General features: G+C 42.5%; 1 protein-coding gene across 1 annotated transcript in view; it reads right to left on the bottom strand.

The window, feature by feature from the left end:
• GRIK1 (glutamate ionotropic receptor kainate type subunit 1) overlaps positions 1 to 16,780 on the bottom strand; it is a 162,433-nt gene that overhangs the window by 58,842 nt on the left and 86,811 nt on the right. The window contains exon 4 of the mRNA XM_070943569.1: positions 10,811 to 10,992. Within this exon, the coding sequence (XP_070799670.1) occupies positions 10,811 to 10,992 (182 nt within the window). The remainder of the gene's footprint in view (positions 1 to 10,810; positions 10,993 to 16,780) is intronic.

Here is a 16,780-nt window from a genome sequence, read left to right as displayed (position 1 = left end):
AGTAAAAATCTTTGATGCAGTTCATGGTTGGCAGAATGAAACAGCTGCCAGAGGAAGTGGATTTTGAATGTCAAGATACCACAGCAATGATTTTAAATTTATTGTCATTGCATTTACACTGCCAGGAAAAGGAAAATGTGTCATTGGGAGCCCTTCTACCAGATATTAAATAACTTGACTGGCTTTGGTGTATCTTGCCTTGTATAACAAGGGAAGCTGCTATTTGTTATTCTTCAGTCTAGTTTGCTCTAAATTAGAGGCATAGAAATCAACACCAATGAAATAAGACAAAATCCTTAGTGCACATTGTATAATGTTCTGTATTATAATAAGAAAATCAACATGAGAAATATAAAATCCACAACAGGATGCTAACCTCCCATTATGTGTGATTAAGTTAAGATTTGGAACCAGCTGATAATGTCATTGTTTCTACCTAAAAACAAGCGTTATCAGAGTAATAATATTTAATTTGGGGGAAGCAACCAGTTCTAACCCCCAAAACAGCAAATAGCTGGCTGATGTACTGATGTGAGGACTGCATGTATACTGCAGGCTGACTGTATTTTCATGATCAATTTTTTTTGGGTTGCCTCGGGCCATACCCTCCCCCCCTTTTTGGCCTGTGCAGGCCTCATTATGGTCATTACCCCAGCTGCCTTTTTGCCTCGTAAGCCATGTTCTCCGTCTTTCCGTGTGTCACCGAATTCTGCCCCCGGGCTTACTATTTACTTCTGCCTCCTCGACTGGCTTTATTCCATCTATGCCGCGGACTATAGGACAAATGGACAGCTTTGATGTGGGTTCTGAGGGAGTCCGGGTTACTACTGCCATTCCTTACCAGAGGGGACAGCTTTCTGAACTTCTCCATAGCATATTCCATCTGGCCAGAAATCGTGAGAGGATGCCTGGGAGGAACATCCCCTAGACTTACGGAAATGGCATAGGACTCCTCCCACTGTCATGGGAGGACAGTGGAGTCCAGTTACCCATGCTTTTGTTGCTGCCTCTTTGTCTTTAGGACTTTTAGACTCTATGGAACCATGGCCAGAGGTCATCTTCACCCGTCCCGTTTTGTGGATGTACTCAACCATTGAACTTCTTGCGCTGCGAGACTCCCCCCTCTCGCAGGTCTGGCCCTCCATGTTATCGAGGGCCTACCTCGATGATGGGTTTTGGAACCCAGAGAGGTGGCATGCTGTGAAGAGGGGGTTGAGGGGTTTTTTACATAAATTTTTAGTTAAACTTTTAAGGGGTTCTGGGGGGGGAAGGGTCAGACTATAATTTGGGCTGTGGGTATGGGGGATAACCCATTAAGGGGAGGGTTGGGTCTGGCTTTGAAGTGCGGCATGGGGGGTGGGGGACCCGGGGTCAAGGGGGGGGCTAGAGCTTATCCAGATAGTGTTTCTAACATCAATACTGTGAGTAGGAGGAGCAGATATGGCAGGAGCAGGGGGCCATATTGTGTTAGGGGAGCGCGTGCTCGCTGTTTACGAGCAGTGGTGTGCTCCGGCCCCCAAGGCTCCACTTGTTCCCCAGGTTGCACAGACGCTCAGGGCCTGGGCCTTCGGCTGATGTTGTGCAATGCCAGGTCTGTAGTAAATAAGGCCCCCCTCATTTGTGATCTTGTTCAGGAGGGGGGAGCGGACCTGGCAGGTATTACAGAGACCTGGTTGGGCCAGGAGGGGGGATTCGCCTCATTGAAATGTGCCCACCAGGTTTCCATGCATTCCATCAGCTGAGGTCACAGGGGAGGGGCGGGGGGTAGCGGTTATTATTAAAGAAGGTCTTAGACTGAGGGAGGCCACTGTTCCTCAGACGGCCGGCTGTGAGTCCCTCCTTGTGAAGTGGGGTCATGGAGTACAGATGGGTTTGCTGATCACGTACCTGGCTCCCTGCCATGTGGCAGCAGCCCCGCCCAAGCTCCTCAACGTTATCGCAGCGGTGGCGGTTGACACCCCTAGACTTATGGTCATGGGGGATTTCAACCTGCTGTCCGTGGGTGAGACGTCTGAGGTGGCTCGGGAGTTCATGGCTTCCATGACAACTATGGACCTGACCCAGCTAATTCATGTCCCTACCCACACGGGGGGAAACACGCTGGACCTGGTTTTTGTCTCTGGACAGTGGTTGAGTGATCTTGAGATAGGGGATATAGTCACCGAGCCCTTGTCATGGTTGGATCACTCTCTCCTTCGCCTTGACCTTCGAACCGCTGCACCTCGCTGCAGGGAGGCGGAGCTGGTAAGATTGTTCCGCCCCAGGCGCCTGATGGAGCCTGACAGGTTCCAGATGGAGCTTGGGCCATTCCCTGAGGTCTGGCTCACGCCTCGACTGGAGACCTAGTGGCCGCCTGGGACAGGGTGGCCGCTGGAGCTCTGGATCAGGTTGTGCCTTTGCGGCCTCTGACCCGGCGCCAATCTCATCTGGCTCCTTGGTTCACTGAGGAGCTAAGGGAGATGAAGTGCCGGAAAAGACGCCTAGAGAGTAGTTGGAGGGCCAGTCTTTCTGAATCTGACCGGACACTGGTAAGATCTCATATTAAGAATTACCTAGTGGCGATAAAAGCAGCAAAGTGTAATTATTTTGCTGCTCTTATTGCATCATCAGAGAACTGCCCGGCCGCCCTGTTTAGGGTGACCCGCTCCTTGCTCCACCAGGGAGTGCGGGAGGACCCCTTGGAGGGTAGAGCTGATGACTTTGTACAGTATCTGCATGACAAAATCACTCAGATTCGGGAAGGTCTGGACTCCAACTGGGTAGTTTCAGGGGGGATGACTGAGGCAGGTCTTGAGAATGTTATCTGGGATGAGTTTGATCCTGTGACTCCTGATGACGTGGACATGATTCTGGGTAGACTGAACACGACCACATGTTTGTTGGACCTGTGTCCCTCCTGGTTAGTGCTGGCTTCTTGGGAGGTGACGCGAGGCTGGCTCCAGGGGATTATAAATGCTTCATTGAGTGAGGGTGACTTTCCTGCTGCCTTGAAAGAGGCAGTGGTGAGGCGTCTCCTCAAGAAGCCTTCCCTGGACCCGACAGTGTTGTCTAATTATCGTCCAGTCTCCAACCTTAGCTTTGTGGCGAAGGTTGTTGAGAGTGTGGTTACGCGACAACTCCCCCAGCACATGGATGAAACGGTGTATCTGGATCCGTTCCAGTCGGGCTTCAGGCCTGGGTACAGCACGGAAATGGCATTGGTCACATTGGTTGATGATCTCTGGAGGGCTCGGGACAGAGGTTGCTCCTCTGTCCTGGTCCTATTACATCTCTCAGTGGCTTTTGATACCATCGACCATGATATCATGCTGCACTGGTTGGAAGAGTTAGGGGTGGGGAGCACTGTGTTGCAATGGTTCTCCTCCTTTCTCTCCCACCGATTGCAGTCTGTTTTAGCAGGGGGGCAGAGATCGACCCCGAGGTGCCTCATATGTGGGGTGCCACAAGGTTCGGTCCTCTCGCCCCTTCTGTTCAACATTTATGTAAAGCCGCTGGGTGAGATCATCCGTGGTTTCGGGGTGAAGTACTATCAGCTGTACATCTCCACCCCGGACCACCCCAACGATGCCCTTGAAGTGATGTCCCGGTGCCTGGAGGCCATGTGGATCTGGATGGGGAGAAACAGGCTCAGGCTCAACCCATCCAAGACTGAGTGGCTGTGGTTTCCGACGTCCTGATATAGTCAGTTGGTGCCATCACTGACCATTGGGGTAAATCGCTGGCCCCCACGGAGAGGGCTCGCAACTTGGGCATCCTCCTGGATTCACGGCAGTCTTTAGAAGAGCATTTGATGGCCGTGACCAGGAGGATTTTTCATCAGGTTCGCCTGATTCGCCAGTTGCATCCCTTTCTGGATCGGGACTCCTTATGCATGGTCACTCATGCCCTTGTCACTTCCTGCCTGGACTACTGCAACGCTCTCTACATGGGGCTCCCCTTGAGGAGCACCCGGAGGCTCCAACTGGCGCAGAGTGTGGCCGTGCGGGTGGTTATGGGAGTGACATGGCATTCCCATGTAACACCTCTCCTGCGTGAGCTGCACTGGCTCCCGGTGGTCTTCCGTGTGTGCTTCAAGGTCTTGGTTATCACCTTTAGAGTTCTCCATGGCTTAGGACCTGGTTATCTACGGGGCCACCTGCTGCCACCAGTAGCCTCCCACTAGCCGGTATGCTCTCATAGAGAGGGGCTCCTCTGGGTGCCGTCGGCCAAACAATGTCGACTGGCGGCCCCCAGGGGGAGAGCCTTCTCTGTGGGGGCACCTACTATCTGGAATGAGCTCCCCCTGGAGATACGGAGGATCCCGGATCTACACACCTTCCGCCGCACTCTCAAGACCTTTTTATTCCATCAGGCTGGCCTGGCCTAATTTTTCCCTTTTTCCCTTTTTAAAATGCAAATTTTAATTCATTCTTAATTTATTGGGGTGTTTTAAATCTGTCTTTGGCCAAATTGTTTAATTCAGTTTTATTCTGTTTTTAAATTTCGTATTTATGTGTTCTTATCTTGTGGCTGTTCACCACCCTGAGTCCTTCAGGAGTAGGGCGGTATATAAATCAAATAAACTAAACTAAACTAACTAAACATAGTCTCATAGTATTATCATGGAATAGTTTTATAAGTACAAGCTTTTAATGTAAATATATGGCAGTCCATTTGACAGAAAAGTCAGGTATTTTCTTTCTGAACAAAATATATAACTGGATAAGCACCCCCAAAAATAATAATTCAGAAATGTTCTGTAGCTTGGAACTCCAACAGCCATTTTGGGTATTCATAAGAAGAAACAAAGCCGAACAATGAGGTTTAAATTTTAACAATAATATAATAATGGTATCATGAATCATGCAGTTGCTTCAAGTACTATCAATCAAAATATCTACCTGCATATACAGACTTTTCCTACTGTCTCAGGTAATTACAGCAGGTCACTGATTTTCATAGCATTCTCTTAGTAATCCCATATCCCCATATGATGGAAGAATAACAGAGAGCATTTCTTTATTATCTGCCCACAGAAACCAATTTAACATAGGCATCCCTTTGGCACTTTGTGGAAAGAATAGGAAGGAAGTTGCTGTCATTCTAATGCTCATAGAAACATCTAGTGATTGGCTTTGGAATGAAGTCACATTTCTCAAAGGTATTCTGTCAAGCACAGCATGCTAATGATAAGCATGAACAATGCCAAATGGACCAACATCGTCTTTTCTTTCTACCAGCCCCCCTTCTGATAAAACATGTAAGTCTCCTTCCCTACCCTGAAAGGGCATATGTTATGTTTTACTGGCATGAATCAGAGAGAGTGAGAAGCTAGTCCTGCCCTTATTGATACTATTCTCACTTATCAGCATTAACCAAAAGTTTTCAGCTTTCATTTAGTTGTAATTCATTTGGATTTTTGCCTGAAATTTCTGGATAGAAATGTTGAATTTTTCCTCCAAATGTTGAATATCAATATTATGAATTATTTCAATGTACTTTAGTTCTTCGTCCCAGAGTACCAACATCCAGGCTAATTTTTCTAATTAAAGTTACCTGTGGGCATTCTTAATATCATTTTCTGGCTACACTTCTGGTATAACTATTGCCCTTCCCAGAGATTTTTTTTCATATTTCATTCATTATATTACATTCTCCTATTTGTTAGTCTATTTCTCTGGACAGTTAATCTGTTGAGTAAGCCTATCATGCGCCAAATTTTTCTCCTCTTTATAGACACATGTCTCTTCATGCAGTACACATATATGTGTTTTATTCTTTTCTGTCTGCTAAAGCTTAGCAGAAATCCTTGGAAAGATCCCCCCCCATATATTCTGTTCTTATATATATTCTCATCCTGACTTATCTGCACAAAGTTGAAACCCCGCTGAAACTATCAAGTACCAATTCTCTCACTTCCCTTGCACTCCTTTATTACTTTTGTCAGGCTTCCTTCAACTTATTTCTTTCTTCCATGAGATACTAGCAGAATACAGAACAGCATTCTGTACTCAATACAGTACAGTGACTGGCAAATTAACCAGAACATTTAGGCACACAGTTTTCACCTGGAAGCAGAATCTGAAATGATATAAGCTAAAATTGCTCATATAGCACAGTTTTCATCAATAATAAATTATTTTTACATAACTTGTGGTTTAAAGAAAAAGTTAGTTAAAGAAATAAGTCAGAATGCATAAGATGTCAATGATAAATTTTGGTACAATTCTTGCTAGGCAATTTTCTAAATATCAGAGAAGTTGAATTCCATCAAGGGAAGTACTAACTGATAGGATTCTAAAATCCCAATTAACCCTTTCTTTGTGTGGAAAAATCTGCCATTTTTGTGATGTGTCCAATCTGCTTTCTGTCAGGTTGAACTAAAAATTCTCAACCTAATTGCAATAGAACAAGTCCTGGATTTTAAAAAAGAATTTACTCGAGTGGAATTCTGATAACTTAACTTTCAGTCCAATGCACTACCTCAAAGACATTAGTCCCTTTTATTAACATTGGTTTATTGGTACAGGCATCTATTACACAATGAAGAGCCAATTACTTGCAGACTAGAATTTCCGACCTTCAGTATTTGACTGCCTGTATTTATCTGAACTAACTCTGGCTTCCTCAAAATACTGCTTCAAATATGTTCCTGCTTTAGCAGAGGTGTCACTGCAGTGGACACTGAGATGCAGCTGCAGAGTCAAAGACTGGGAATAGTTCTGCAACCTTGATTCCATGCATTGCATCACAAGTATTCTATATTCTCCATCTGAGTAAGTGTGAACATACTATGACACTCAATCATGAATTCTCCATTTAATGAACATTCACAACTGAATGAATGCTCGCAGTATGCACTAATCTTGATAGCAACTTTCTATCTGGGCATATGTTAAGATTACTAAAGATTCAGTTTTCCAACATCTCAAGGTACTTTCAGCATCTCCCTAATTGTTACAATATATACTCTGAAATAATATATTCAGTCTGAGTTAATTAAGATAATCCTCAGTTAGCTACATCTACGGAGAAAGACTCCATATGCACTATATGCTGGTGTTGCAAAACAAACAAATGTACACCAATGAAATTTAAAAATAAAAACAAATCTACACGAGAGCTAAGAAGTCTAGTTATACATTATTTATATTAGGATTTTAGAATGATTGCAATTAGTTATAAGATTAAGAGATCAATTATTTATTACGTGATTCAGCTATGCAAATATTTGTTTCAGAATTCAATATATACCAAAAGCTGAATAGTGCTTTTTGCAATGTATAGCTTTGCTAATTTCAGATATCAGTCAAGTTTGTTTATTTATTTATTTATTTATTTATTTATTTATTTATTTATTTATTTATTTATTTATTAAATTTATATACCACCCTATTCCTGAGGGACTCAGGGCGGTGAACAGCGAACGATAAAAATACATGTAATACAAACGTTAATAAAAATCCAATTAAAATATACTAAACACTCTGGTCCTAGATAATTCAAGACATCCCAGTTTAAAATAAAATCAAAAGCAATATAAAGGGAAAGTTAGGCCAGGCCGGCCTGCTGAAACAGGAATGTTTTGAGGGCATGGCGGAAAGTGCGCAGATCCGGAATCTTCTGTATCTCTGGGGGGAGCTCGTTCCAGATGGTGGGTGCCCTCACAGAAAAGGCTCTCCCCCTGGGTGCCGCCAGTCGACACTGTTTGGCTGACGGCACCCTGAGAAGCCCCTCTCTATGGGAGCGTACTGGGCGGTGAGAGGCTATTGGTGGCAGAAGGCGGTCTCGTAAGTACCCCGGTCCTAAGCCATGGAGCGCTCTAAAGGTGATAACTAAGACCTTGAAGCACACCCGGAAGACCACAGGGAGCCAGTGCAGCTCGCGCAGGAGGGGAGCCACATTGGAGCGCCATGCTGCTCCCATAACTACCCGCGCGGCCGCATTTTGGACCAGCTGGAGCCTCCGGGTGCTCCTCAAGGGGAGCCCCATGTAGAGAGCATTACAGTAGTCCAGGCATGAAGTGACGAGGGCATGAGTGACCGTATTTAACGAGTCCCGATCCAGAAAGGGACGCAACTGGCAAATCAGGCGAACCTGATAAAAAGACCTCCCGGCCACAGTCGTCAAGTGTTCTTCTAAAGACAGCCATGAGTCCAAGAGGACGCCTAAGTTGCGAACCCTCTCCCTGGGGGGCAATGACTCATCCCCAATAGCCAGTGATGGCACCAACTGACTATATCGGGACGTCGGAAACCACAGCCACTCGGTCTTGGATGGGTTGAGCCTGAGTCTGTTCCTCCCCATCCAGATCCGTACAGCCTCCAGGCACTGGGACATCACTTCAAGGGCATCATTGGGGTGGTCCGGGGAGGAGATGTATAGCTGAGTATCATCAGCATACTGATGATACTTCACCCCAAAACCACGGATGATCTCACCCAGCGGCTTCACATAAATGTTGAACAGAAGGGGTGAGAGAACCGACCCCTGTGGCACCCCACATACAAGGGGCCTCGGGGTCGATCTCTGCCCCCCTGTCAACACAGACTGCGACCGATCAGAGAGAAAGGAGGAGAACCACCGCAACACGGTGCCCCCCACCCCTAACTCTTCCAACCGGTGCAGCATGATACCATGGTCGATGGTATCAAAAGCTGCTGAGAGGTCTAATAGGACCAGGACAGAGGAGCAACCCCTGTCCCGGGCCCTCCAGAGATCATCTACCAATGCGACCAATGCCGTTTCCGTGCTGTATCCAGGCCTGAAGCCCGACTGGAACGGATCTAGATAAGCTGATTCATCCAAGTACTGAGGAAGCTGTCGCGCTACCACACTCTCAACAACCTTCTCAACGAAGCGAAGGTTGGAGACTGGACGGTAATTAGCCAACACTGCTGGGTCCAGGGAAGGCTTCTTGAGGAGACGCTTCACCACCGCCTCTTTCAAGGCGGCGGGGAAGGCACCCTCTCTCAAGGAAGCATTTATAATCCCCTGGAGCCAGCCTCGTGTAACCTCCTGAGAGGCCAGCACCAGCCAGGAGGGACACGGGTCCAATAAACACGTGGCTGCGCTCAGTCTGTATCAATAAGTTATTGCTAATTCAATAGAAAATTCAATTCCTTTAGCTATTCATATTACCTTGAAAATGTACAGAACAGGTTAGTCTTGTCTAGATGATATATAACTCCAATACATTATGATAACCTTCCATCTGTTTATAATCATTGTCCATAACAAAATTCAAGAAATTTCTAATGAGGCCTCTATTCTAGTTTACATTAGATAGATAAATCATTGCTGCTTGAATGAGTTTTTATGTTTTTGATTAGCTTCAACCCTGGTTTAAATCACTAATAATATTTCAACAGGTGTGTATGTATGTATGTATGTATCTATACATACACACACACATATACCAGGGTTGGGTTTCACTTACGTTTGCTACGGGTTTGCACGCACGCACACCACTTCTGCACATGCACAGAAGCTTCTGCACATGCGCAGATTGTACTTGATGATGTCCAGGCGGGTGGGCATAGCCTCCCGCCACCGCTGCTACCAGTTCGCCTGAACTGGGGTGAACCGGTAACAACCAACCACTGACACACACGCGTGCGCACCCACCCACACACACACACACACACACACACACACACACACACCAAATGTAATATTATTTCATTTCCTCACTAGTAATTTACAGCATTTTTTCAGTCATCAAACAACATCATGTGCTGACAGAACATCAGTGATGATACATATTGCCTCAACCATGTCTGAATAACAGGCTTGTGTATAAATAGCTTTAGTTTCTTCCTACAGATTCAAAAGTTCAAAGGTCTAAGGAGACACTCAATTATCCAGGTCATGGTTGTCTCAAAGGTGCTTTTTCAAGAGGCAACTGGACTTTCAGAGCTGAAGAAGCTTCTTGGATGAGAAGCGAAACGTCTTCAAAAAAAACCCCAGAAAGTCCAGTTGCCTCTTGAAAAAGCACCTTTGGGAAAAGTTCAAAGGATTCTAATAATACAAAATACAGTAGGATTCAGTAGAGACAACTAAACATGTAACTGTAAACAACTGTCTGAATCTCAGATCCATGGGTCTTGACCCTTTGATCTAAAGATAAGATTTCAACCAGATGTCAACGTTTATTTGACCAAGGGACCTCCCATTGTAATTATTGCTTTTGCCCACATCACCTATTGCAGTTGTGTTTATGTCGTTGATTGTTAACCTGTCACAATTTTGAGCAAATTTATTTGCAGCTTTTACCTCGATCACACTGGCAGCTCCCAGGCAAACAATAATAAAATATAATTCTTCATAAAACAAGAAACTGTATCCATAAAACTGAAACCTAGGATATAGCTTTGGTAAAAATACATGTTAGGAGGATGCAACAAATCCTGGGATATTTTTAAACTTTTCATTGCTCAAGGTGTCAGGTATGCCTCCATGGGGGAACAAGTTATACATTAGGATAGCTGTCACTAGCAATTGGGCAAAATTAAGTTTATTATTCATTGCCATCCATCATTTTTTATATCAGATGTCTGCCATTTGAAATTGGGTATTTAGATAGTGCTTAAGCTTAGGACATGCATATAATCTTTATATCTGGTTGAGATGAGTGCTATCCCAGAGGCCAATTGCTGATGCTGATCATAACTTTTAAATGGGTTTCTCCTTCAATCAGGAAGGCTAAAAGAACTTTTCTGTTCTCAGAGAGGGATTATGGTAATGAACAAAAGCTTAAACCTCCCCCAAATGATGCTGTGCTTTCTAGCAACTGCAAACCAGATGACGTGGGTCTTTCACTCCTTCTTACCTGTTTCATGATTTCAGCTGCTGTGTCATGTGAACAATCAAATATCACAAAGAACTCTCTGCCCCTCTTCATCTCCTTGAGTAATGGCCGAGCATCTTTATTTCCAGAGGGCAATTGGCGTATTTTGATTTTAATGTTATACCTTGAAGGGGCTTTGATGAGTTCTTGCAGACGAATTAGACCTAGAAAATGACATCCAATCATTCAGATGTCCTTTCTGTTCAATGAATCTTTGCTGCCATTTATATTCAACATTTAAATTGACTGTTCTGCAACAAATTTCAAGTTTGCACCAACTAAAAGTTTAATTTGATAAACTATAATTGATCACACAATTCATTGAGAAAATTTATAGACTTTTTTCCCTTCCTTTTCTGAACTTTTATGATATGCTTTCAAACCAGGTTTTTCAGACAGCCCTACATCAGAGAGTTTTACCAGGGTCATTGGAATTTTTTTTTTTTGTTTTACTACCATTTTTTCTTATAAGAAGAAAAATAAATTAAGAGGGAAAGCTGAAAAATGTATTTGTATGTTAGTGCTATAGAATCTTTATCTAGAAAAAGAGTAGAAACTATATAGTCATCAAATAAATTGACACATTTTCCTGTGGGAGTGGTTTTTGTTGTTGTTGTTAAATGAGTTTTATTATTTAAAACAGGGGTGTGCAAGGCCAATCCACATGTAGACTTTGAATAATATATAAAAAGGCATTGTCAAACAGTGGGAAGATCTAGGACAAAATTTGCTATCTTTGCATTACGAATGGTAATTAGCCAAGTTGTATATTTCATAATTTTATTTCACATTAAAAATTAAAATTTAATGACAAACTTTGGAAAATATTTCAGGAGCCCATGTGTTTCATGTAAGTATACCCTGGTATAAGTATTGCCATTAAAAAAAACCTCTTAAATATCCAAGATCACTGAACAATTAAATAGTGCACAAATGGAATAATGTTTCATAAAAAATTCAGCAGTGAACTGTTGCGATATTCAGCAGTATTTTTTTTTAATTTTTTATACTTTTTTATTACAGTAGAGACATAAAGCGAACAGGGAAAAAAATGATAATGAATAAAGAATTATTTATTGATTAAAATAAACTAAAGAAAAGGGGGAAAAAAGATCCTGAGGAGAGAAACGTAAAATTAATTTACTGTTAAACATTACCAACTGCATACTGTTAATATGAAAATATTTTGCTGGTCAGTTTCTTTGCTGGTCAGTTTTCACCAGCACTGACATGTTCCAAATGTTGCCTTTAGTACCATGGACAGTGTCCATGCAACCATGGGAATTTTGGAATTTGATGTCTATACACCTAAAAGACGGCCAGGTTTGGCAATGCTGAGATAGGCAGCAAGATGAGGGAACCAGCCAAGTGACTCCCCTGTAATCCAAAATTCAGAAGGAGATATCAAAGTGAAGGAGACAGAATTGTGGTGGATTTGGCAAAGGAGAAATGAGACAGTCATTCCAAGGTTGTAGAGGGAATGAAACTCAGAAAAGTTGAAGTTACATAGCAAGATAAAGGATGGGAGATATATTTAAATATGGCACAACTGGGTTAGAAATGCCTAATGTTTTCCTAGCTTTGGCCAAGGACAGAAACACAAGGTAAAAGGTGGTCTACACAAGGTGACTATGTCAGTACCAGAGCTGACAAACAACTTCCCTTTTTATACATTACTTCTATCACATTTCTGTAAATAACTAAATAAGAAATGAAAACATAATGAGGTGCTACACATGAAAAATAGTGCACAGGTATCAAACATAGAAATTTAAAGTGGTACAGGATGCTGGAGAAAATACATACAGTTGAATATTTTCTGTTTCCTCAAAAAGTAAAGATGCTTCCGTGTGTGTGTGTGTGTGTGTGTGTGTGTGTGTGTGTGTGTGTGTGTGTAATAACCTTGTTACAAGTATGAATGGATGTGTTTTGCTAAATTCAGTATATAGGACTATATATATAGGTAATCCTCGACTTTCTGTTGTTAAGCAAGACAGCTGTTATTTGAGTTTTGAAAAGTCTATGATTTTTCTTGCTACAGATGTCAAGTGAATCACTTGCAGCTGTTGTGAAAAGGTTACAAAAGCTGATCACATTACCCTTGGACACTGCAACTGTCATAAATGCATGCCAGTTGCCAAGCATCCAAATTCTGATTAATTGATGATGGGGATGCTGCTATGGTAAGTGCAAAAAAATGGCCCTGTCACTTTTTCACTACCATTGTAATTTCCAACTGTCACTAAATGAATAGTTATAAGTCAAGGAGTACCAGCATAGTACTCTCTATCAGCCTTCCAACCATGTATGCAAATAATTCTTCCTTTATGCATATACGTGCATATACATATTTAAGAATTTTTCCTATTAAGTCAAAAGAGAGCCTGCAAAGAAAGAATCTGAATACAAGCAAGGGTTGCTTAAAAGAACCCTCTAACAAATGGTAATTATGGTAATGAATCTTCAGCAGATTTGTGAATGGACCCATTTGCTTTGCTTTGTATGGCTCCCTATAACAGCTGCAGCATAAGAATTGCACTGAAAGAATGCAAACTGATGTATAAAACAGCATAAAGCATCACTCTAGTTACTCTGATGTGCAGGAGTGATTGCTCTCTTGCCAGCTATTGTCTTTGCTCAAGGCCTGATAAAATTGACTTTTTTCCTGGTAGACTGATTTTCTTCTTTCAGTTTTTAAACATCCACAAGCCAATAAAAAATATAAACCATTATGACTATTGAAGTGAAAATTGTAGAAGCACTAAACAAATCTGGTATTGGCTGAATCAGGTTTGTGGGCTTCCTGAAAAGACTTTGAATATAAAGGTAGATATGTAAGTTGGCTGTAAATCGACAGCTTGGCTAACTTAAGCTTCTATTGCCAAAGAAGCTTCTTCAGTCATTCCTGAAGGTTACAGTAACAGAGAAATGCATAATAATATCTGCTGTAATTATGGTTTAAAACTTCTTGGCTCAAAAAGATCCTGTATCATATGGTGTCCTCAGCAAGAAAAATTCACATTATAGCTGCTGGTGAATTTTAATGGGGGGAAATGGATTAATTAAGGAAAAGTCTAATCCATAATGCCTACAGATCTCTTTTCATATCTACAAATATGTTCTGTGAGGTGACAAGAAAATATGTCAAAAGGAAGAAGAGATTATATTACTTTTCAACCCTTATCATTTTTGGTTCCTTTCCCATTTAGCTCCAAAATAAATGGGAACCCATCTGATGCAAAAATGATCTTGTCATGAGGATTAGAAGGGATCTAAGTCTTTGCTATCTGCTCTAGCTTTGGTTTGAACAGGGCTTCCCACTCCTATAAATTGCATGCTGGGAAGGGAGATGGTAGTTAAGATCATTGGGTGGTTTTTTCCCCCTCTGATAAATTACAGACACATCGTCCCTTGATATGCATCCCTGATATTTCATAGCTTCCTGTCTCAAGGATAGAGTCTGAGTTTGGATTCAAATGCCTACTTTGGACTAAAAAAAAGTAATAAATATATAATGCATAAATGCTATGTAGGCAAAATATCATTAAAAGAATTAAATATTTTTTAATTAATCTAAGAATTACTTACAATAGATACAAAAATAGGCTGGCAAACCTACAGAAAATATCATTAAAAGAATTCAATATTTTTTAAATTAATCTAAGAATTACTTACAATAGAAACAAAAATAGGCTGGCAAACCTACAGAAAAAAATTAAGAATAGAATCCCATGGATTACTTGATTGAATGTCTATTCCATTTTCTTCTATTGGAGGTGGTGCAGTGGTTAGAATGCAGTATTGCATTCAGCTCACTGCCAGCAATTTGATTCTCACCGGCTCAAGGTTGACTCAGCCTTCCATCCTTCCGAAGTTGGTAAAATGAAGACCCAGATTGGTTGGGGCCAATATGCTGACTCTGTAAACCGCTTAGAGAGAGCTGTAAAGCACTAAGGAACAGTATATAAGTCTAAGTGCTATTGCTATTGTTACTGTACCTCAGGGGTGAAATCTAAATTTTTTTGCTGTGGGCGTGGCTTAATTAGTGGGCGGGACTTGGTGGTAAGGTGACTGGGTGGGCGTGGCCAAGTCAATGTCACTTCTTTGCCCTTTTTTAACCTACAAAACACAACACAACACAACTGGCTCACCCACAATGTAAAAGCAGCTGTGCTAGATCCAAAATGGCCCCGCAACAAGCAGGAACCTCACACAGCCACAAAAAGCCCAAAAAAAAACAACTTTCACACTTTACACACACACAACACAACACAACACAACTGACTCACCCACAATGTAAAAGCAGCTGTGCTAGACCCAAAATGGTCCTGCAACAAGCAGGAACCTCACACAGCCACAAAAAGCCAAAAAAACAACTTTCACACTTTACACACACACAACACAACACAACACAACACAACACAACACAACACAACACAACACAACTGGCTCACCCACAATGTAAAAGCAGCTGTGCTAGCCTCAAAATGGCCCCTGCAACAAGCAGGAACCTCACACAGCCACAAAAAGCCCAAAAAACCAACTTTCACACTTTACACACACAAAATTCCACATACAGCTTTGTGAGATTTTGTGTGTTTGTGTAGTTAGAGTGAAACACTACAGAAACACACTAAATCTCAGAAAGCTGCACAAATATTATTTTATTTTAATTTATTTTTATTTTTATATAAAAGCAGCTAAATTTAAAACTTCCTAAACTTTAAATGGCTAGGCCTAAAAAAAGAACAACTAACGAAAATCCCAATTAACTATTTTTTTTAAAGCTCCCAAAGGGGAAAAAAACTTACCCAATAGAACAGGGGTCTCCAACCTTGGCAACTTTAAGACTTGTGGACTTCAACTCCCAGAATTCCTCAGCCAGCTTTGCAGGGAGTTGAAGTCCACAATGCAGATAGAGCTGCTCACCGATGAGCTTGATTGCAGGCAGAGAGATTCATGTGCTTGCTGATGCAATGGATTGCAGGTATTACAGCAAGCGAAGCAAGGCAGGCGTTGCGACCAGCAGTTAAAGTAAGTAAGCTGGAGGCTGGGGTGGGTGGGGGGGAGAAAAAAAGAAACTTTTTTTCTTTTAAATGGGTCTGAAAATCCAAGCTGAGTTGCCTGATTAACAGGCAACTCAGCTGGGATCGTCAGAGCTTGGCTTGTCAGAGCTTGGCTCGTCAGAGCTATTTAAAAGGAAAAAAAGGCTCTGATGATCGCACGGCTCAGCTGGGCATGGGGGGCGGGGGCAGGGATTTTTGCTACCGGTTCTCCGAATTGCCCACCGCCATCGCTACCTACTTGCCCAAGCCGGTCCGAACCAGGAGCATTTTACCCCTGCTGTACCTCCAATTCATCCCTAATCCTATAAATGTTCATCTTCTGTTTAGGTCAATGGACCTTATTCCCAGGCAAGTATTTAAAGGACAAAATTTCCATAAAAAGATATAACCAGCATCAAATAGTAATGAGATAAAACAAAAAGCATAATGAGAAAAACTATGCACGTTTTTAAACAATAAGCACCTCCATGAGACCTCTGTGATGAGGTACTAGGAAGCATCATGGAGGTCTCCTGGAGGCCTTGCAAGGTGAGGTGAGGCGTCACAAAGACCTGATGAAGGCCTAACAAACAGCAGCAGTTGCCTCAGCTGGGTATGCTTCATCAGTAGCAAGAAGAAGACAGAGAAGGTAAGCTGGTGATAGTGGGGGGCAACATGGCTAGGCAGCAGTGGCAGAGTGGAGGGCAGCCAAAAGGGTAGAGATGAGGGGGATAGGTGAGGGGGGGAGTTCTTTTCCTTCTTGCAAGAGATAGATTGGGCTAAGTGTCAATAATTAGCCCAAGGTCACCGATTGAGTTTCTGTGGCTGAAGGTTGATTTCAACCTAGTCTTCTTGGTTGTAGTCCAGTATCTTAGGTGAATGCAGAAGAAGAAGGCATAGTGCTTCT

This window comes from Pituophis catenifer, unplaced genomic scaffold (genome assembly GCF_029215685.1).
Source record: "Pituophis catenifer annectens isolate HBS135680 unplaced genomic scaffold, rPitCat1.0.hap2 SCAF_4, whole genome shotgun sequence".
In the NCBI taxonomy this organism is placed as follows: Eukaryota; Metazoa; Chordata; class Lepidosauria; order Squamata; family Colubridae; genus Pituophis; species Pituophis catenifer.
Note: the sequence above shows the minus strand (reverse complement) of the source record. Positions and strands in the feature narration are given on the sequence as shown.